Source organism: Salvelinus namaycush, chromosome 1, assembly GCF_016432855.1.
Source record: "Salvelinus namaycush isolate Seneca chromosome 1, SaNama_1.0, whole genome shotgun sequence".
Classification (NCBI taxonomy): domain Eukaryota; kingdom Metazoa; phylum Chordata; class Actinopteri; order Salmoniformes; family Salmonidae; genus Salvelinus; species Salvelinus namaycush.
Genome location: NC_052307.1, coordinates 69,624,419 through 69,640,264, shown reverse-complemented (window position 1 = coordinate 69,640,264; position 15,846 = coordinate 69,624,419). Strand labels below are relative to the sequence as shown.

General features: G+C 40.8%; 1 protein-coding gene across 4 annotated transcripts in view; it reads left to right on the top strand.

Moving 5' to 3' along the window:
* The first annotated feature begins 1,673 nt into the window (after nt 1–1,673).
* Nucleotides 1,674–15,846, top strand: part of LOC120047954 (ubiquitin carboxyl-terminal hydrolase CYLD-like) — a 32,328-nt gene continuing 18,155 nt past the window's right edge. For all 4 annotated transcript variants that reach the window (XM_038993611.1, XM_038993604.1, XM_038993596.1 and 1 more), the window contains exons 1-4: nt 1,674–2,057; nt 4,720–5,087; nt 13,924–14,093; nt 15,434–15,677. In XM_038993611.1, the coding sequence (XP_038849539.1) occupies nt 5,010–5,087; nt 13,924–14,093; nt 15,434–15,677 (492 nt within the window). In that variant the 5' untranslated portion in view covers nt 1,674–2,057; nt 4,720–5,009. The remainder of the gene's footprint in view (nt 2,058–4,719; nt 5,088–13,923; nt 14,094–15,433; nt 15,678–15,846) is intronic.

Below are 15,846 nucleotides of genomic sequence, written 5' to 3'. Positions count from 1 at the left end.
GTGATACTTAAAGGAAATGTTTTTTATATTTTTTTCATTTTTTATTTTTGTGTTTAGCTCACAATATAATTTAAACGTATGCATGAAGGTGATTGTATTAAAATAAATGTGGCGAAAATGAATGTAGTTCACAATGGTGGGGGAGTACCAAAATCAGGCCAAGATTTCTTTTTTAAATATTTTTTTATTTTTAATTTTTTCTTGCAGAAAAAACAGTATACATACAAGAAGTATACAAACAAACAACGATAACATAGGCTAGGGGTTACAACAAATTCCAGATTATGCAAAGACCTTAAAAGATGCACACATATTGATTGTTTTAACACCTTTCTTATTAGAAGAATGTAGAATGTTCTTAATGTACTGCTCTAATTCCTTAAACGCGAATCCGACCATCACCCCTGGTGAGACAAAACCGCGACTCGTCAGTGAAGAGCACTTTTTGCCAGTCCTGTCTGGTCCAGTGACGGTGGGTTTGTGCCCATAGGCGACGTTGTTGCCGGTGATGTCTGATGAGGACCTGCCTTACAACAGGCCTACAGGCCCTCAGTCCAGCCTCTCTCAGCCTATTACGGACAGTCTGAGCACTGATGGAGGGATTGTGCGTTCCTGGTATAACTCGGGCAGTTATTGTTGCCATCCTGTACCTGTCCCGCAGGTGTCATGTTCTGATGTACCGATCCTGTGCAGGTGTTATTACACGTGGTCTGCCACTGCGAGGACGATCAGCTGTCTGTCCTGTCTCCCTGTATCGCTGTCTTAGGCATCTCACAGTACCGATATTGCAATTTATTGCCCTGGCCACATCAGCAGTCCTCATGCCTCCTTGCAGCATGCCTAGGGCACGTTCACGCAGATGAGCAGGGACCCTGGGCATCTTTCTTTTGTTGTTTATCAGAGTCAGTAGAAAGGCCTCTTTAGTGTCCTAAGTTTTCATAACTGTGACCTTAATTGCCTACCGTCTGTAAGCTGTTAGTGTCTAAATGACCGTTCCACAGGTGCATGTTCATTAATTGTTTATGGTTCATTGAACAAACATGGGAAACCGTGTTTAAACCCTGTACAATGAAGATATGTGAAGTTATTTGGATTTTTACGAATTATCTTTGAAAGACAGGGTCCTGAAAAAGGGACGTTTCTTTTTTTGCTGAGTATATGTTACTTTTTCCTGACTGGAATATTGCATATAGATCAGGCCAAGATGGAGGCACGATGGCTTCAACACAGCGCCCCCTATTTGTCATCTAGTGTGCAGGGTCTACAAGGGTTATAACTAGTTACCACAGCCACAACGTCAAAATGGGCCATATCGTAAAAATTCACGGGGGAAAAATGTGCCTTTTGGTCTTATTTTAAGGTTAGGGTTAGGCATACGGTTAGCAGTGTGGTTACGGTTATGGCTAGGTTTAAATTAAAACGTTAAGAAGATACATTGTAGAAATAGGCGGGCTTTGTGGTTGGGGTAACTAGTGAAGACCGTCTGCCAGGAAGAATAGTAGCAGGTTTAGAAACTGCTACTAGAGAACCACTCATTCGCAGATTCTTCAATACCCGTCAACCAAACTCGTGGGAAAACCCCGGGGGGTGGGACTTAATGATTAACCTGAAATCCAGCCTATTGGCACTTGTGATGGATGCAGATTGGCCAATGGGTTATGATTTGGCATATTTTCAGGAGCCACACATTTCTGGGACTATTGGTTTTGTAAATTATCTTTATTCCTCTTGCTATAAGGCCTGACTTATTTTGTCTGTCACGTAATATATGTTTTGTGTGTCAGTATTTAATAGTATAGTCTAAGAGTCGTTCAGAAAAATATTTATCTACATTAAATGCCGTAGATAACATGCTCTGTTGCATGGGACAGCTAGCTTGCCATACTAGCTACTTTGGCTAGCTAATTTCGAGGCTGTCAAATCGATTATCAGCTGGTTTGCGATCAACAAGCTAGCCAGTTAATTGTACAAACGTATCAAAACCTCAGCTACTAAAGGACAGCATTGGAATGAGCAGGTGACACGACACTGCAGCACCAAACTGACGTTTGAATAAGGTAAGAAAACGAGCTAGCTAACGACGTTATGTCATAATGATGGCTATATTTTATGTTTGCTTCCTCGTCATACGTCAGATTATGATATGGATGCACCTGATCAAATATTGCATGGTTTGCTATACTGGCTAGCTAGCCCTACAGCAAACATGTCCTAGTATGTGTGCTGTTTTACACTAATTGACATGTTCCATGGGTGTTTTTTTCAATGAGAGTCCTTCCTCATCCATGATTGAGCAAGGCTTGGCAGTGACACATTCTTCCTTCTTCTCTCACGCATCATCATCACCACTCGCTGCTGCTGACTGGCTTTATTCAGTGATGTCACTGATGGAACATACAAGACCACTGCTGCAATGATGATACAATTACTCTGCTGTTAATAATATTTAATCTGTTGGGGCTTTTGAATGTTGTGATGGTGTGTTTAAATAGTCAGTGTTACATCCCAGTCATTTTATATTCAGGATGTCAGCACCATCCGTATGTGGCTATATTGTACTTCACACATTCACACTGTTAAAAGGCAAAGCAAAAGGGACAAGTGGGCTACTTTCAGAAGTAGTTGTCATGTCAGATAATGCCTATGTAAGCACTGCGGTGGTGCATGTTGTTGACCAAGGGTCATTCAATTATGTGTATTTTGAAAGGGCAGTAGGCCTTTTGCCCTCACTCCTTCCTTATGGTAGACTGTTAGAACAACATCACAACATAGTAATTGTCTGTCATGTTATTTTGCTCACTCCAAGCTCCCTCCTCAAGCTCAAATAGGGGCATGATAAACAACAAGTCCTCTATGTGAAAATTTGAACTGTGAAAATTGATGTTATGCACAGATACGCAGCCTAAGAGGAGTTGCAATGCAAACCAAGGCTAACACAGCGGCACCCTGTCATAGATTTTTTTATTTTGTATTTATTTAACCTTTATTTAACTAGGGAAGTTATTAGTTAAGAACAAATTCCGGCCAAACTCTAACATTGACGACACTGGGTCAATTGTGCGCTGCCGTATGGGACTCCCAATCACGTCCGGTTGTGACAGCCTGGAATCGAACCAGGGTCTGTAGTGATGCCTCTAGCACTGAGATGCAGTGCCTTAGACCGCTGCGCCAATCGGGATCCCCAACTTGCTTGATTGATGCTTGATGCACAGACATGAGGTGTGAGTAGCCTAGATGTGAGAGTGGCCAGAGAACCATAAAGAGGAGTCATGTCAGAGGTGCTTGGATCCCCCCTTCATATTGGGTTTGTCAAAACAGGTCGACCCTGTATTAAAGTGGCGGTGACTCTGTTTGTCAGGAAGAGGCGTTTGACTGCTTTAGTCTGTGAATTCCCCCTCACAGCTCCCTTAATACACTCTGACCATATCTGATCATCACACAGCTAGGGGAAATCCAAAATGTCTCAAATTCTGAGTCAGGCCCGAGTGAGTTTTGAATAACGTGTTTATAACGGTGTGTTTGAATAACGGCTGGCTTAGAATCCATTTGTGTTAATATTGACTGTAGTACCAAGGCCTATGCGGCATCACCCATTTATCATCTTAAGAGGAGAGTATCAACAGGTTTTGAGCATATTGTCTGCCTGCTTCAAAATTGCCTTCAGGGTAAAGCCATTTGAATTCAGTCCGTTTTTGGACAGCATCCCTGTCAACTTTCTATGCATGTTTGCCCATGGAAGAAGTGTTAAGAAGGTGACTTTTTGGACCTGAATGCCAAAACATTCAGGAGGTAAAAGTGCTCAAAGTGTACCTATTTTGAATACCCCACCATACCATGAGACATCCGTGTCTTCATCACTGGAAAAGATAAGCGGTTCAGCTTGATATCATGTCAAACTATTTTATTATTTCTTGAAATGAAGCGTTTTAATATAATTGCCAGTTTCTTTTTCCAGAAACTATTAAGTAGTTTGACAACCCTGTTTCTAAGCTTTTAAATTATATCAATCCCAAACTCTTTATTTTTTCCAGTGATGAAGACATTGCTGTTTCATGGTATGGTGGGGTATGCAAAATAAGTCAACTTTGAGAACCTTTATCTCCAGAATGTTTTGGCATTCAGCTACAAAGTCACTTCCTGAGCACTTCTACAATGGGCAAATATGTATGAAAGGTTTCGTTCAACTCAAAAGGGAGCTGTCAAAAAGTGATTGAATTCAAATCAATTTGACCCTTATTTCAAATAGGTTTGTCAGGAATCAGAATACAGGTAGTAACTTTTTTTGGCCTATTTGGTTGCAAGATACCGGTAGTACACAAGGTTAGGCCTAATCATGTTTGTGCTCAACTGGTTTTCACCGTCAGTGTTATGAGGTACAGTAGCAGCCTGTAGCTAATGGTGCAATCAGGCTTCACTCAGATAATAGCACTACATTCTAATGAGCCTACATCCTGTTTGTTTAGATACCAGTTTTAATCTTTGAATTCCATTTATTCAGAGCTTATCCCAGATTTGTGTTGCCTAAATGTTTTGTTGTTTTCCCAAAAGGCTCAATGCTTATTTGGGTTAATATAGCCTAGCCATAGGCCAATTTTTGGAGGGAGCAATTGAGATGAGATTTATGATAAGTCAGTGATTTAATAGAATTAACCTGGAGGCATTCCATGACCTTTTAACAACATTGTCATAATAACAGCATGCATGCCTTTTCATACACAGGTCCTTCGAAGTACATTGGGGCATGCAGGCAGACAGTTGAGACCATTATGAGGGCACCCCAGGCCAGCAGGAGCCTGTGAACGACCATAACACCCTCTCTGTCTACTCTCTAACCAGACAACCTTCCCCTCAGGTGTTAGGCCTAGTTTCTCTCTCACCCTTGTTATGCCCCTGTCACTGCTTTGGGGATAGAGGAACGTCCATAAAGGGAAGAGAGAGGGGCTTCATATTGGGTTAGTTAGACAGGCGGACCTTGTATTTCCCCCTGCTATGCCCCAGCCCCTACAGCCATGAGCTCTGCCCTGTGGAGCCAGGAGAAGCCCAGTGGGGGCTTCAGGGAGGACTGGCGCTTCTACATGGTGGTCAAGGTAAATATACATATGTTTATTTTCTGTTGCCCAGATTTCAGTCTTGTACAGTGGTTGCCCCACTAAAACTTTTGTGATTATGCTGCGGTTCTTAGAAGTATTTTGTGGTTTAGTACGGTACGGGGGGGGGGTCACTCACCCCGCCACACTGGGTAGCACAGAGCAACACTTTAAGGGGCATTGCACTAATAATGGCGCTGACTAGGGAAACGTTCCCACTGTTCTTGGTGCCAGTCTGCACATTCAAACTAAAACAATGTAACTAATAATGGCATATTTATGCTTATGCTAATACAATAATGATAAAAATACTCTTTCAAAATGCTGACGTTTATTTAGTTATGGCTCCATAACGAATTACTATGGGAATAAATATCACAGAAATATTGGAACAAAGTTGTCTCATAAAGGTAAACAAATTGTTGCTTACTGGAAAATACTCTTTCAAACACACACGGTCACGTTGTACAGCGCCATTATGGCTGTTAGCAGGTAGCTGGACAATAGACTTGTCTAAAAGGAGGGTAGGGGGAGAATTCTAAGTTAGGTTGGCTGTATCACAACCGGCCGTGATCGGTTGCAATTTTCAGTTTGAGGCGGCTTTTGGTTTTAATTTAGAATCCTCCAATCCTCTATATGTATTTATTGGCTGAGAGTCACGTCATATTTTTCAATATACTCTAGGCCTACCGTAGGTGACCTGAGTCTCACTGGTGTTGAGTAATGTGCTGTTAAAAGTGGTGTAGGTCTTATTTATTTAAAGAGCATATTGAAGTTCCATCCTAATGGAAACCCAGAGGGTTTTTTGTTTGTCTTGGAATAGAAACACCATAATATTAATCAAATTAGTTAAGCAAGTACCAGTGAAAAGTTTGGACACATCTACTCATTTCAGGGTTTTTCTTTATTTTTACTATTTTCTATGTTGCAGAATAATAGTGAAGACGTCACAACTATGAAATAACACACATGGAATCAGTTAATAACAAATTCTTATTTACAGTTGAAGTCGGAAGTTTACATGCACTTAGTCATTAACTCGTTTTTCAACAACTCCACAAATTTCTTGTTAACAAACTATAGTTTTGTCAAGTCGGTTAGGAAATCTACTTTGTGCATGACACATACTTTTTCCAACAATTGTTTACAGACAGATTATTTTACTTATAATTCACTTTATCACAATTCCAGTGGGTCAGAAGATTACATACACTAAGTTGACTATGCCTTTAACTTCACTAGGGTAGGGGGCAGCATTGGGAATTTTGGATGAAATGCGTGCCCAAATTAAACTGCCTGCTACTCAGCCATAAAAGCTAGAATATGCATATAATTAGTAGATTTGGATATAAAACACTCTGAAGTTTCTAAAACTGTTTGAATGATGTCTGTGAGTATAACAGAACTCATATGGCAGGCAAAAACCTGAGAAAAAATCCAACCAGGAAGTGGGAAATCTGAGGTTTGTAATTTTTCAACTCATGGCCTATCCAATACACAGTGTCTATGGGGTCTTATTGCACTTCTTAAGGCTTGCACTAGATGTCAACAGTCTTTAGAACCTTGTTTGAGGCTTCTACTGTTAAGTGGGGGCGAATGAGAGGGGAATGAGTCAGAGGTCTGCCAGAGAGCCACGAGCTGGCCATGCGCGTTCACGTGATAGTTAGCTTGCGTTCCATTGCAATTCTGCAGACAAAGGACAGACAAATTCTCCGGTTGGGACATTATTGAAAATGTATGTTAATAACATCCTAAAGATTGATTCTATACATCGTTTGACATGTTTCTACGGACTGTAACGGAACTTTTTGACTTTTCGTCTGCACCTAGTGATCGCGCCTCATGAATTTTGATTACTGGGCTAAATGCGCGAACAAAAAGGAGGTATTTGGACATAAATGATGGACATTATCGAATAAACAAACATTTATTGTGGAACGGATTCCTGGGAGTGCATTCTGATGAAGATCATCAAAGGTAAGTGAATATTTATAATGCTATTTCTGACTTCTGTTGACTACACAACATGGCGGATATCTGTTTGGGTAGTTTTGGTCTCTGAGCGCTGTACTCAGATTATTGCATGGTGTGCTGTTTCCGTAAAGCTTTTTTGAAATCTGACACAGCGGTTGCATTAAGGAGAAGTGGATCTAAAATACCATGCATAACAGTTGTATCATTTAGCAATGTTTATTATGAGTATTACTGTAAATTGATGTGGCTCTGCAAAATCACCGGATGTTTTGGAACTACTGAAAATAACGCGCCAATGTAAACTCTGATTTTTGGATATAAATATTAACTTTACTGAACAAAACATACATGTATTGTGTAACATGAAGTCCTATGAGTGTCATCTGATGAAGATCATCAAAGGTTAGTGATTTAATTTTATCTCTATTTCTGCTTTTTGTGACTTCTCTCTTTGGCTGGAAAAATGGCTGTGTTTTTCTGTGACTAGGCGCTGACCTAACAATCAGATGGTGTGCTTTCGTCGTAAAGCCTGTTTGAAATCGGACACTGGCGGGATTTACAACAAGTTTATCTTTAAAATGGTGTATAATACTTGTATGTTTGAGGAATTCTAATTATGGTATTTCTGTTTTGAATTTGGCGCCCTGCATTTTCACTGGCTGTTGACGAGGTGGGACGCTACCGTCCCACATACCCTAGTGAGGTTGCCTTTAACCTCTCTGGGATATGTGGGACGGTAGCGTCCCACCTGGCCAACATCCAGTGAAAATGCAGAGCGCCAAATTCAAATAAATTACTATAAAATTAAACTTTCATGAAATCCCACATTCAATATACCAAATTAAAGCTACACTTGTTGTGAATCCAGCCAACGTGTCAGATTTCAAAAATGCTTTACGGCAAAAGCAAACAATGCTATTATCTGAGGATAACACCCCAGCTAACAATCACAGACCATCATATTTCAACCCTCCCGTCGCGACACAAAACGCAGAAATAAAGATATAATTCATGCCTTACCTTTGACGAGCTTCTTCTGTTGGCACTCCAATATGGCACTCCAATATGTCCCATAAACATCACAAATGGTCCTTTTGTTCGATTAATTCCGTCGATATATATCCAAAATGTCAATTTATTTGGCGTGTTTGATCCAGAAAAACACCTATTCCAACTTGCACAACGTGACTACAAAAAATCTCAAAAGTTACCTGTAAGCTTTGTCCAAACATTTAAAACTACTTTTGTAATACAACTTTAGGTATTTTTTTACGTAAATAATCGATAAAATTGAAGACGGGATGATCTGTGTTCAATACCGGAGGAAAACAATGTGTAGCATGCTTTCTGGTCACGCGCCTCTAACAAACAGTACACTTCACTGGAGCCTCATTCTGAACATGGCTACTTCTTCATTTCTCAAAGGAAAAACCTCAACCAATTTCTAAAGACTGTTGACATCCAGTGGAAGCGATAGGAACTGCAGGAAGGTCCCTTTAGAAATCTGGATTCCCAATGAAAACCCATTGAAAAGAGTGACCTCAAAAAGAAAATCTGAATGGTTTTTCCTCTGGGTTTTGCCTGCCAAATAAGTTATGTTATAGTCACAGACATGATTCAAACAGTTTTAGAATCTTCAGAGTGTTTTCTAGCCAATACTAATAATAATATGCATATATTAGCATCTGGGACTGAGTAGGAGGCAGTTTACTCTGGGCACGCTTTTCATCCAAATGTGAAAATGCTGCGCCCTATCCTAGAGAAGTTAAACAGCTTGGAAAATTCCAGAAAATTATGGCATGGCTTTAGAAGCTTCTGATAGGCTAACTGGCATAATTTGAGTCAATTGGAGGTGTACCTGTGGAATAGAGGTCGACCGATTAATTGGAATGGCCGATTTTCAAGTTTTCATAACAATTGGTAATTGGCATTTTTGGACACTGATTGTGGCCGATTTAAAAAAAAAAATAATAATAATAATATATATATATATATATAACTGCCTTGTTCAGGGGCAGAACGACAGATTTTTACCTTGTCAGCTCGGGGATTCGATCTTGCAACCTTCCGGTTACTAGTCCAACGCTCTAACCACCTGCCTTACATTGCACTCCACGAGGAGCCTGCATGGCAGGCTGACTACCTTTTACGCGAGTGCAGCAAGAAGCCAAGGTAAGTTGCTAGCTAGCATTAAAAACAATAAACCTTAACATAGTCACTAGTTAACTACACATGGTTGATGATATTACTAGTTTATCTGGCGTGTCCTGCCTTGCATATAATCGATGCGGTGCCTGTTCATTTCTCATCGAATCACAGCCTACTTCTCCAAACGGGTGATGATTTAACAAGCGCATTTGCGAAAAAGCACTGTCGTTGCACCAATGTGTACCTAACCATAAACATCAATGCCTTTCTTTAAAATCAATACACAAGTATATATTTTTAAACCTGCATATTTAGTTAATATTGCCTGCTAACATGACTTTCTTTTAACTAGAGAAATTGTGTCACTTCTCTTGTGTTCCGTGCAAGCAGTCAGGGTATATGCAGCAGTTTGGGCCGCCTGGCTCGTTGCGAACTGTGTGAAGACCATTTATTCCTAACAAAGACCGTAATTCATTTGCCAGAATTGTACATAATTATGACATAACATTGAAGGTTGTACAATGTAACAGCAATATTTAGACTTAGGGATGCCACCCGTTAGATAAAATACGGAATGGTTCCGTATTTCACTGAAAGAATAAACGTTTTGTTTTCGAAATGATAGTTTCTGGATTTGACCATATTAATGACCTAAGGCTCGTATTTCTGTGTGTTATGTTGTAATTAAGTCTATGATATTTGATAGAGCAGTCTGACTGAGCGGTGGAAGGCAGCAGCAGGCTTGTAAGAATTCATTCAAACAGGACTTTCGTGCATTTGCCAGCAGCTTCGTTGTGCTTCAAGCATTGAGCTGTTTATGACTTCAAGCCTATCAACTCCCAAGATTAGGCTGGTGTAACCGATGTGAAATGGCTAGCTAGTTAGCGGGGTGCGCGCTAATAGCGTTTCAATCGGTGACGGCACTCGGTGACGGCACTCGCTCTGAGACATTGAAGTAGTTGTTCCCCTTGCTCTGCAAGGGCCGCGGCATTTGTGGTGCAATGGATAACTAATTCTGGCAAATTAGTTCAAACGAGCCAGGCGGCCCAAACTGTTGCATATACCCTGACTCTTGCAAGAGAAGTGACACAATTTCACCTGGTTAATATTGCCTGCTAACCTGGATTTATTTTAGCTAAATATGCAGGTTTAAAAATCTATACTTCTGTGTATTGATTTTAAGAAAGGCATTGATGTTTATGGTTAGGTACACGTTGGAGCAACGACAGTCCTTTTTCACGAATGCGCACTCCATCGATTATATGCAACGCAGAACACGCTAGATAAACTAGTAATATCATCAACCATGTGTAGTTATAACTAGTGATTAATATTGATTGTTTTTTATAAGATAAGTTTTTAATATTAGCTAGCAACTTACCTTGGTGAGGCACCTCGTGAGGCAGGTGGTTAGAGCATTGGACTAGTTAACCGTAAGGTTGCAAGATTGAATCCCTGAGCTGACAAGGTAAAAATCTGTCGTTCTGCCCCTGAACAAGGCAGTTAACCCACCGTTCCTAGGCCGTCATTGAAAATAAGTGTTCTTAACTGACTTGCCTAGTTAAATAAAGGTGTAAAAAAAAAAAATAAATAAATAAATAATCGGCGTCCAAAATTACCAATTTCCGATTGTTATGAAAACTTGAAATCGGCCCTAATTAATCGGCCATTCTGCTTAATCGGTCGACCTCTAATAAGAACATTCAATAGTCAAAGGTATATGAAATACAAATGGTATAGAGATAAATAGTTCTGTAATTCCTATAATAACTACAACCTAAAACTTCTTATCTGGGAATATTGAAAACTCATGTTAAAAGGAACTGAGCAAGGAACTTAAACGTAAGCTTTTTTACATGGCACATATTGCATTTTTACTTTCTTCTCCAACACTTTGTTTTTGCATTATTTAAACCAAATTGAACATGTTTCACTATTTATTTGAGGCTAAATTGATTTTATTGATGTATTATATTAAGTTAAAATAAGTGTTCATTCAGTATTGTTGTAATTGTCATTATTATAAATAAATCCTTTGATTTAATCGGTATCGGCTTTTTTGATCCTCCAATAATCGGTATCGGCGTTGAAAAATCATAGTTGGTCGACCTCTACTGTGGAAGTATTTCAAGGCCAACCTTCAAACTCAGTTCCTCTTTGCTTGACATCATGGGAAAATCAAAAGAAATCCAAGACCTCAGAAGATAATTGTAGACCTCCACAAGTCTGGTTCATCCTTGGGAGCAATTTCCAAATGCCTGAATGGTACCACGTTCATCTGTACAAACAATAGTACGCAAGTATAAACATCATGGGACCATGTAGCTGTCATACCACTCAGGAGTAGACGTGTTCTGTCTCCTAGAGATGAATGTACTTTGGTTCGAAAAGTGCAAATCAATCCCAGAATAACAGCGAATCTTGTGAAGATGCTGTAGGAAACAGATACAAAAGTATCTATATCCACAGTAAAATGAGTTCTATATCGACATAACCTGAAAGGCCGCTCAGCAAGGAAGAAGCCACTGTTCCAAAACCGCCATTAAAAAAGCCAGACTACGGTTTGCAACTGCACATGGGTACAAAGATTGTACTTTTTAGAGAAATGTCCTCTCGTCTGATGAAACAAAAATAGAACTGTTTGGCGATAATGACCATCGATATGTTTGGAGGTAAAAGGGGAAGGTTTGCAAGCTGAAGAACACCATCCCAAACGTGAATACGGGGGTGACAGCATCATAATGTTGGGGTGCTTTGCTGCAGGAGGGACTGGTGCACTTCACAAATAGATGGCACCATGAGGGACTGGTGCACTTCACAAATAGATGGCACCATGAGGGAGGAAAATTATGTGGATATATTGAAGCAACATCTCAAGACATCAGTCAGGAAGTTAAAGCTTGGTCACAAATGGGTCTTCCAAATGGTCAATGACCCCAAGCATACTTCCAAAGTTGTGGCAAAATGGCTTAAGGACAACAAAGTTAAGGTATTGGAGTGGCCATCACAAAGCCCTGACCTCAATCCTATAGAACATTTGTGGACAGAACTGAAAAAGCGTGTGCGAGCAAGGAGGCCTACAAACCTGACCCAGTTACACCAGCTCTGTCAGGAGGAATAGGCCAAAATTCACCCAACTTATTGTGGGATGCTTGTGAAAGGCTACCCGAAACGTTTGACCCAAGTTAAACAATTTAAAGGCAATGCTACCAAATACTAATTGAGTGTATGTAAACTTCTGACCCACTGGGAATGTGATGATAGAAATAAAAGCAGAAATAAATCATTCTCTCTACAATGTTTGACATTTCACATTCTTAAAATAAAGTGGTGATCCTAACTGACCTAAGACAGGGATTTTTTTACTAGGATTAAATGTCAGGAATTGTGAAACTCACATTTAAACTATTTGGCTAAGGTGTATGTAAACTTCTGACTTCAACTGTACATGGCGGGGAATTGAACCCAGGTCTCCCACGTTCTCGCACGACACTGCGATTCTTTAGCTAAATAGCCCAGCACTGTAGCCTACTCCCGACCATCACGTTGTACAGCGCCATATTTTCCATTCCATCCTAATGGAAACCCAGAGGGTTTTTTGTTTTTCTTGGAAAAGAAAGACCATAAAATTAATCAAATTAATTGAGCAACATTTCTTAATCTGTTCTTACAAAAAAAGTTTTTAAATTCTCTAGTACAGCCACTATTGAAGGCTATCAAATGCTTCTCAAAGATTCCCTCTGGTGGTCAAACTGGTGGTCAAGCTAGTACTAACTAGCATTAATGGTACCAAATGGATGGCATTTAAATAACGTGCCATAGGATTTTGCAGCACCACGCAAGCTGTGCTGCAGTACGCTGCAACTTTTAAAGGACGAACCACTGTTGGTGTGTTTCCTGACCGATTCCGTGTTTGGTTAATGATTCTTGTCTCCCATGAGACACTGTAGACATGGAAGCCTATTTTACTTCCTCAAAATCCCCAGAATTAAACTGAGATATCTGTAATTCATTTTGAAGTGTTTGCCATGGATGTTTTTATTACATTTTTTACATCTAACTAAGGTGTTTGGTGCAGTATTTCTCAAGTAAAAAAAATGTGTGGCATGTCTTATTTAAACAGTCTCACTGTCTATGCTATTGGATAGAGAGTAATCACTGCAGCTGTTCACCCCATGTTAATGTACTAATGGACATCGTCAAATCAAAACCCTATCTTCATTTATCCATTGTGATGCACAGATGTTCCAAACTCTGTTTAGACTGACTTAATTAACAAAATTATCCTATTTACACTTTGTAGTCTATTGACACTAGAATAACTGTTTCTGGCTCATATTGATGCCAAATAAGCCATTTTCAAAGGGATTCGTTGCTTTTTTAAAAGCAGTTGCTCTTTAAGAGATTCCTGAATTTCGCTAGGGTTATTCAAGATTTTATTTATTTATCAAGGCCTGTTTATCGAAAAAGGTTTATTTTGTGTTTCATATTTTGTTGTTTTGGCTATTGTGTTTGTTTGAGAATAAACTCAAGAAGATAAGTCCTGATGTACTAATGGGTATCTTCGATTATGTTTGGATTGGCTGTTTATTCCCTATATAATGCACTATATCTGCTCAATGGGCCCTGGTCAAAATCAGTGTACTAAATAGGAAATACGGTGCCATTTCTAACTAGACTGAGACCCTTAATAACTCTACTCAATTCTACTAAGGAGTGTATAGTGGAGAAGCCCCCCCAGAAGACCCTGAGGATCCCCCGGGGCAGCCTGGGACAAGCCTGCCAGGAGAGGAACAGCCTGGGGCGCACGCTACCCCTCAGCAAGGGCAAGAGGAGCCTACGCGTCCTGGACCAGACCAACGTGGTGCTGAGCCTGGATGAGCGGTTGGTCTAATTAATGGATAGTGACACTCATGCTATATTGCAATTTTATATAAAGACAATACAAAACAACAACTACTCACATTTGACATACACCACATGACTAAAAGTTTGTGGACACCTGCTCATCAAACATCTCATTCTAAAATCATGGGCATTAATATGGAGTTGTTCCCCCTTTTGCTTCTATAACAGCATCCACTCTTCTGGGAAGAATTTCCACTTGATGTTGGAACATTGCTGCAGGGACTTGCTTCCATTCAGCAACAAAAGCATTAGTGAGGTCGGGCACTGATGTTTGGCGATTATGCCTGGCTCACGGTCGGCGTTCCAAATCATCCCAAAGGTGTTTGATGGGGTTGAGGTCAGGGCTCTGTGCAGGCCACTCCTAATTGCTCCTAATTGCACTGGGGCATTGTCATGCTGAAACAGGAAAGGTTGCCACAAAGTTGGAAGCACAGAATCGTCTAGAATGTAATTGTATACTGTAGCGTTAAGATTTCCCTTCACTGGAACTAAGAGGCCTAGCCCGAACCATGAAAAACATCCCCAGACCTTTATTCCTCCTACACCAAACTTTACACTCGGCACTATGCATTGGGGCAGGTAGCGTTCTCCTGGCATCCGCCAAACTCAGGTTTGTCTGTCGGACTGCCAGATGGTGAAGTGCGAATCATCACTCCAGATAACGTTTCCACTGCTCCAGAGTCCAATGGCAGTGAGCTTTACACCACTCCAGCCGACCCTTGGCATTGCGCATGGTTATCTTAGGCTTGTGTGCGGCTGCTCGGCCATGGAAACCCATTTCATGACACTCCCGACGAACAGTTCTTGTGCAGATGTTGCTTTCAGAGGCAGTTTGGAACTTGGTAGTGAGTGTTGCAACCGAGAACAGACGATTTTTATGCCCTTCAGTACTCGCGGTCCCGTTCTGTGAGTTTGTGTGGCCTACCACTTCGTGGCTGCGCTGTTGTTGATCCTAGACGTTTCCACTTCACAATAACAGCACTTACAGTTGATCGGAGCAGGACAGAAATTTGACTGACTTGTTGGGAAGGTGGCATCCTATGACGGTGCCACATTGAAAGTCACTGAGCTCTTCAGTAAGGCCATTCTGCTGCCAATGTTTGTCTATGAGGAGTATATGGCTCTGTGCTCGATTTTATACACCTGTCAGCAACGGGTTTGGCTGAAATAGCCGAATCCACTAATTTGAAGGGGTGTCCACATACTTTTGTACAAATAGTGTATGATATATTGACATTTTTTGTAACTTTTTAATATTTTCTTGTGTTTTCCTCTGGGATTCAAATGTACATCTTGTTGTTGGACGTCCAATTCAGGGACGTCCTGGAGCTGGATGAGAAGCTAGCTGAGCTGCTGTTCCCCATCACCAACTGTGAGGAGCGCTATGCCCTGCTGTGCAACAAGCCCCGGCTGGAGCGGGCCAGAGACATCGATTGTGGCTCCAAGGTGCGCGTGCAGCTGCGTTCGGGGGATGAACCTTTGCCCGGGGTAGTCCGATTTAAAGGATCTCTCCTCCCAGACAGGGCTCTCTCCGGGGTCTGGTTTGGAGTGGAGCTGCTGGTGAGAAACCTCATCTTTACTGTTCTTTTAAAATGCACTTTGTAAGCAGTTGACCCTCAGTTACGTATATAGAATAACTTTATTTGTCCCAGAGGGAACTTCAGTTATGTGTGATATTTCATAACAGCTAAGCTAGTAAATGGACTCTCTTGCCGTAGCCTACGTTCTG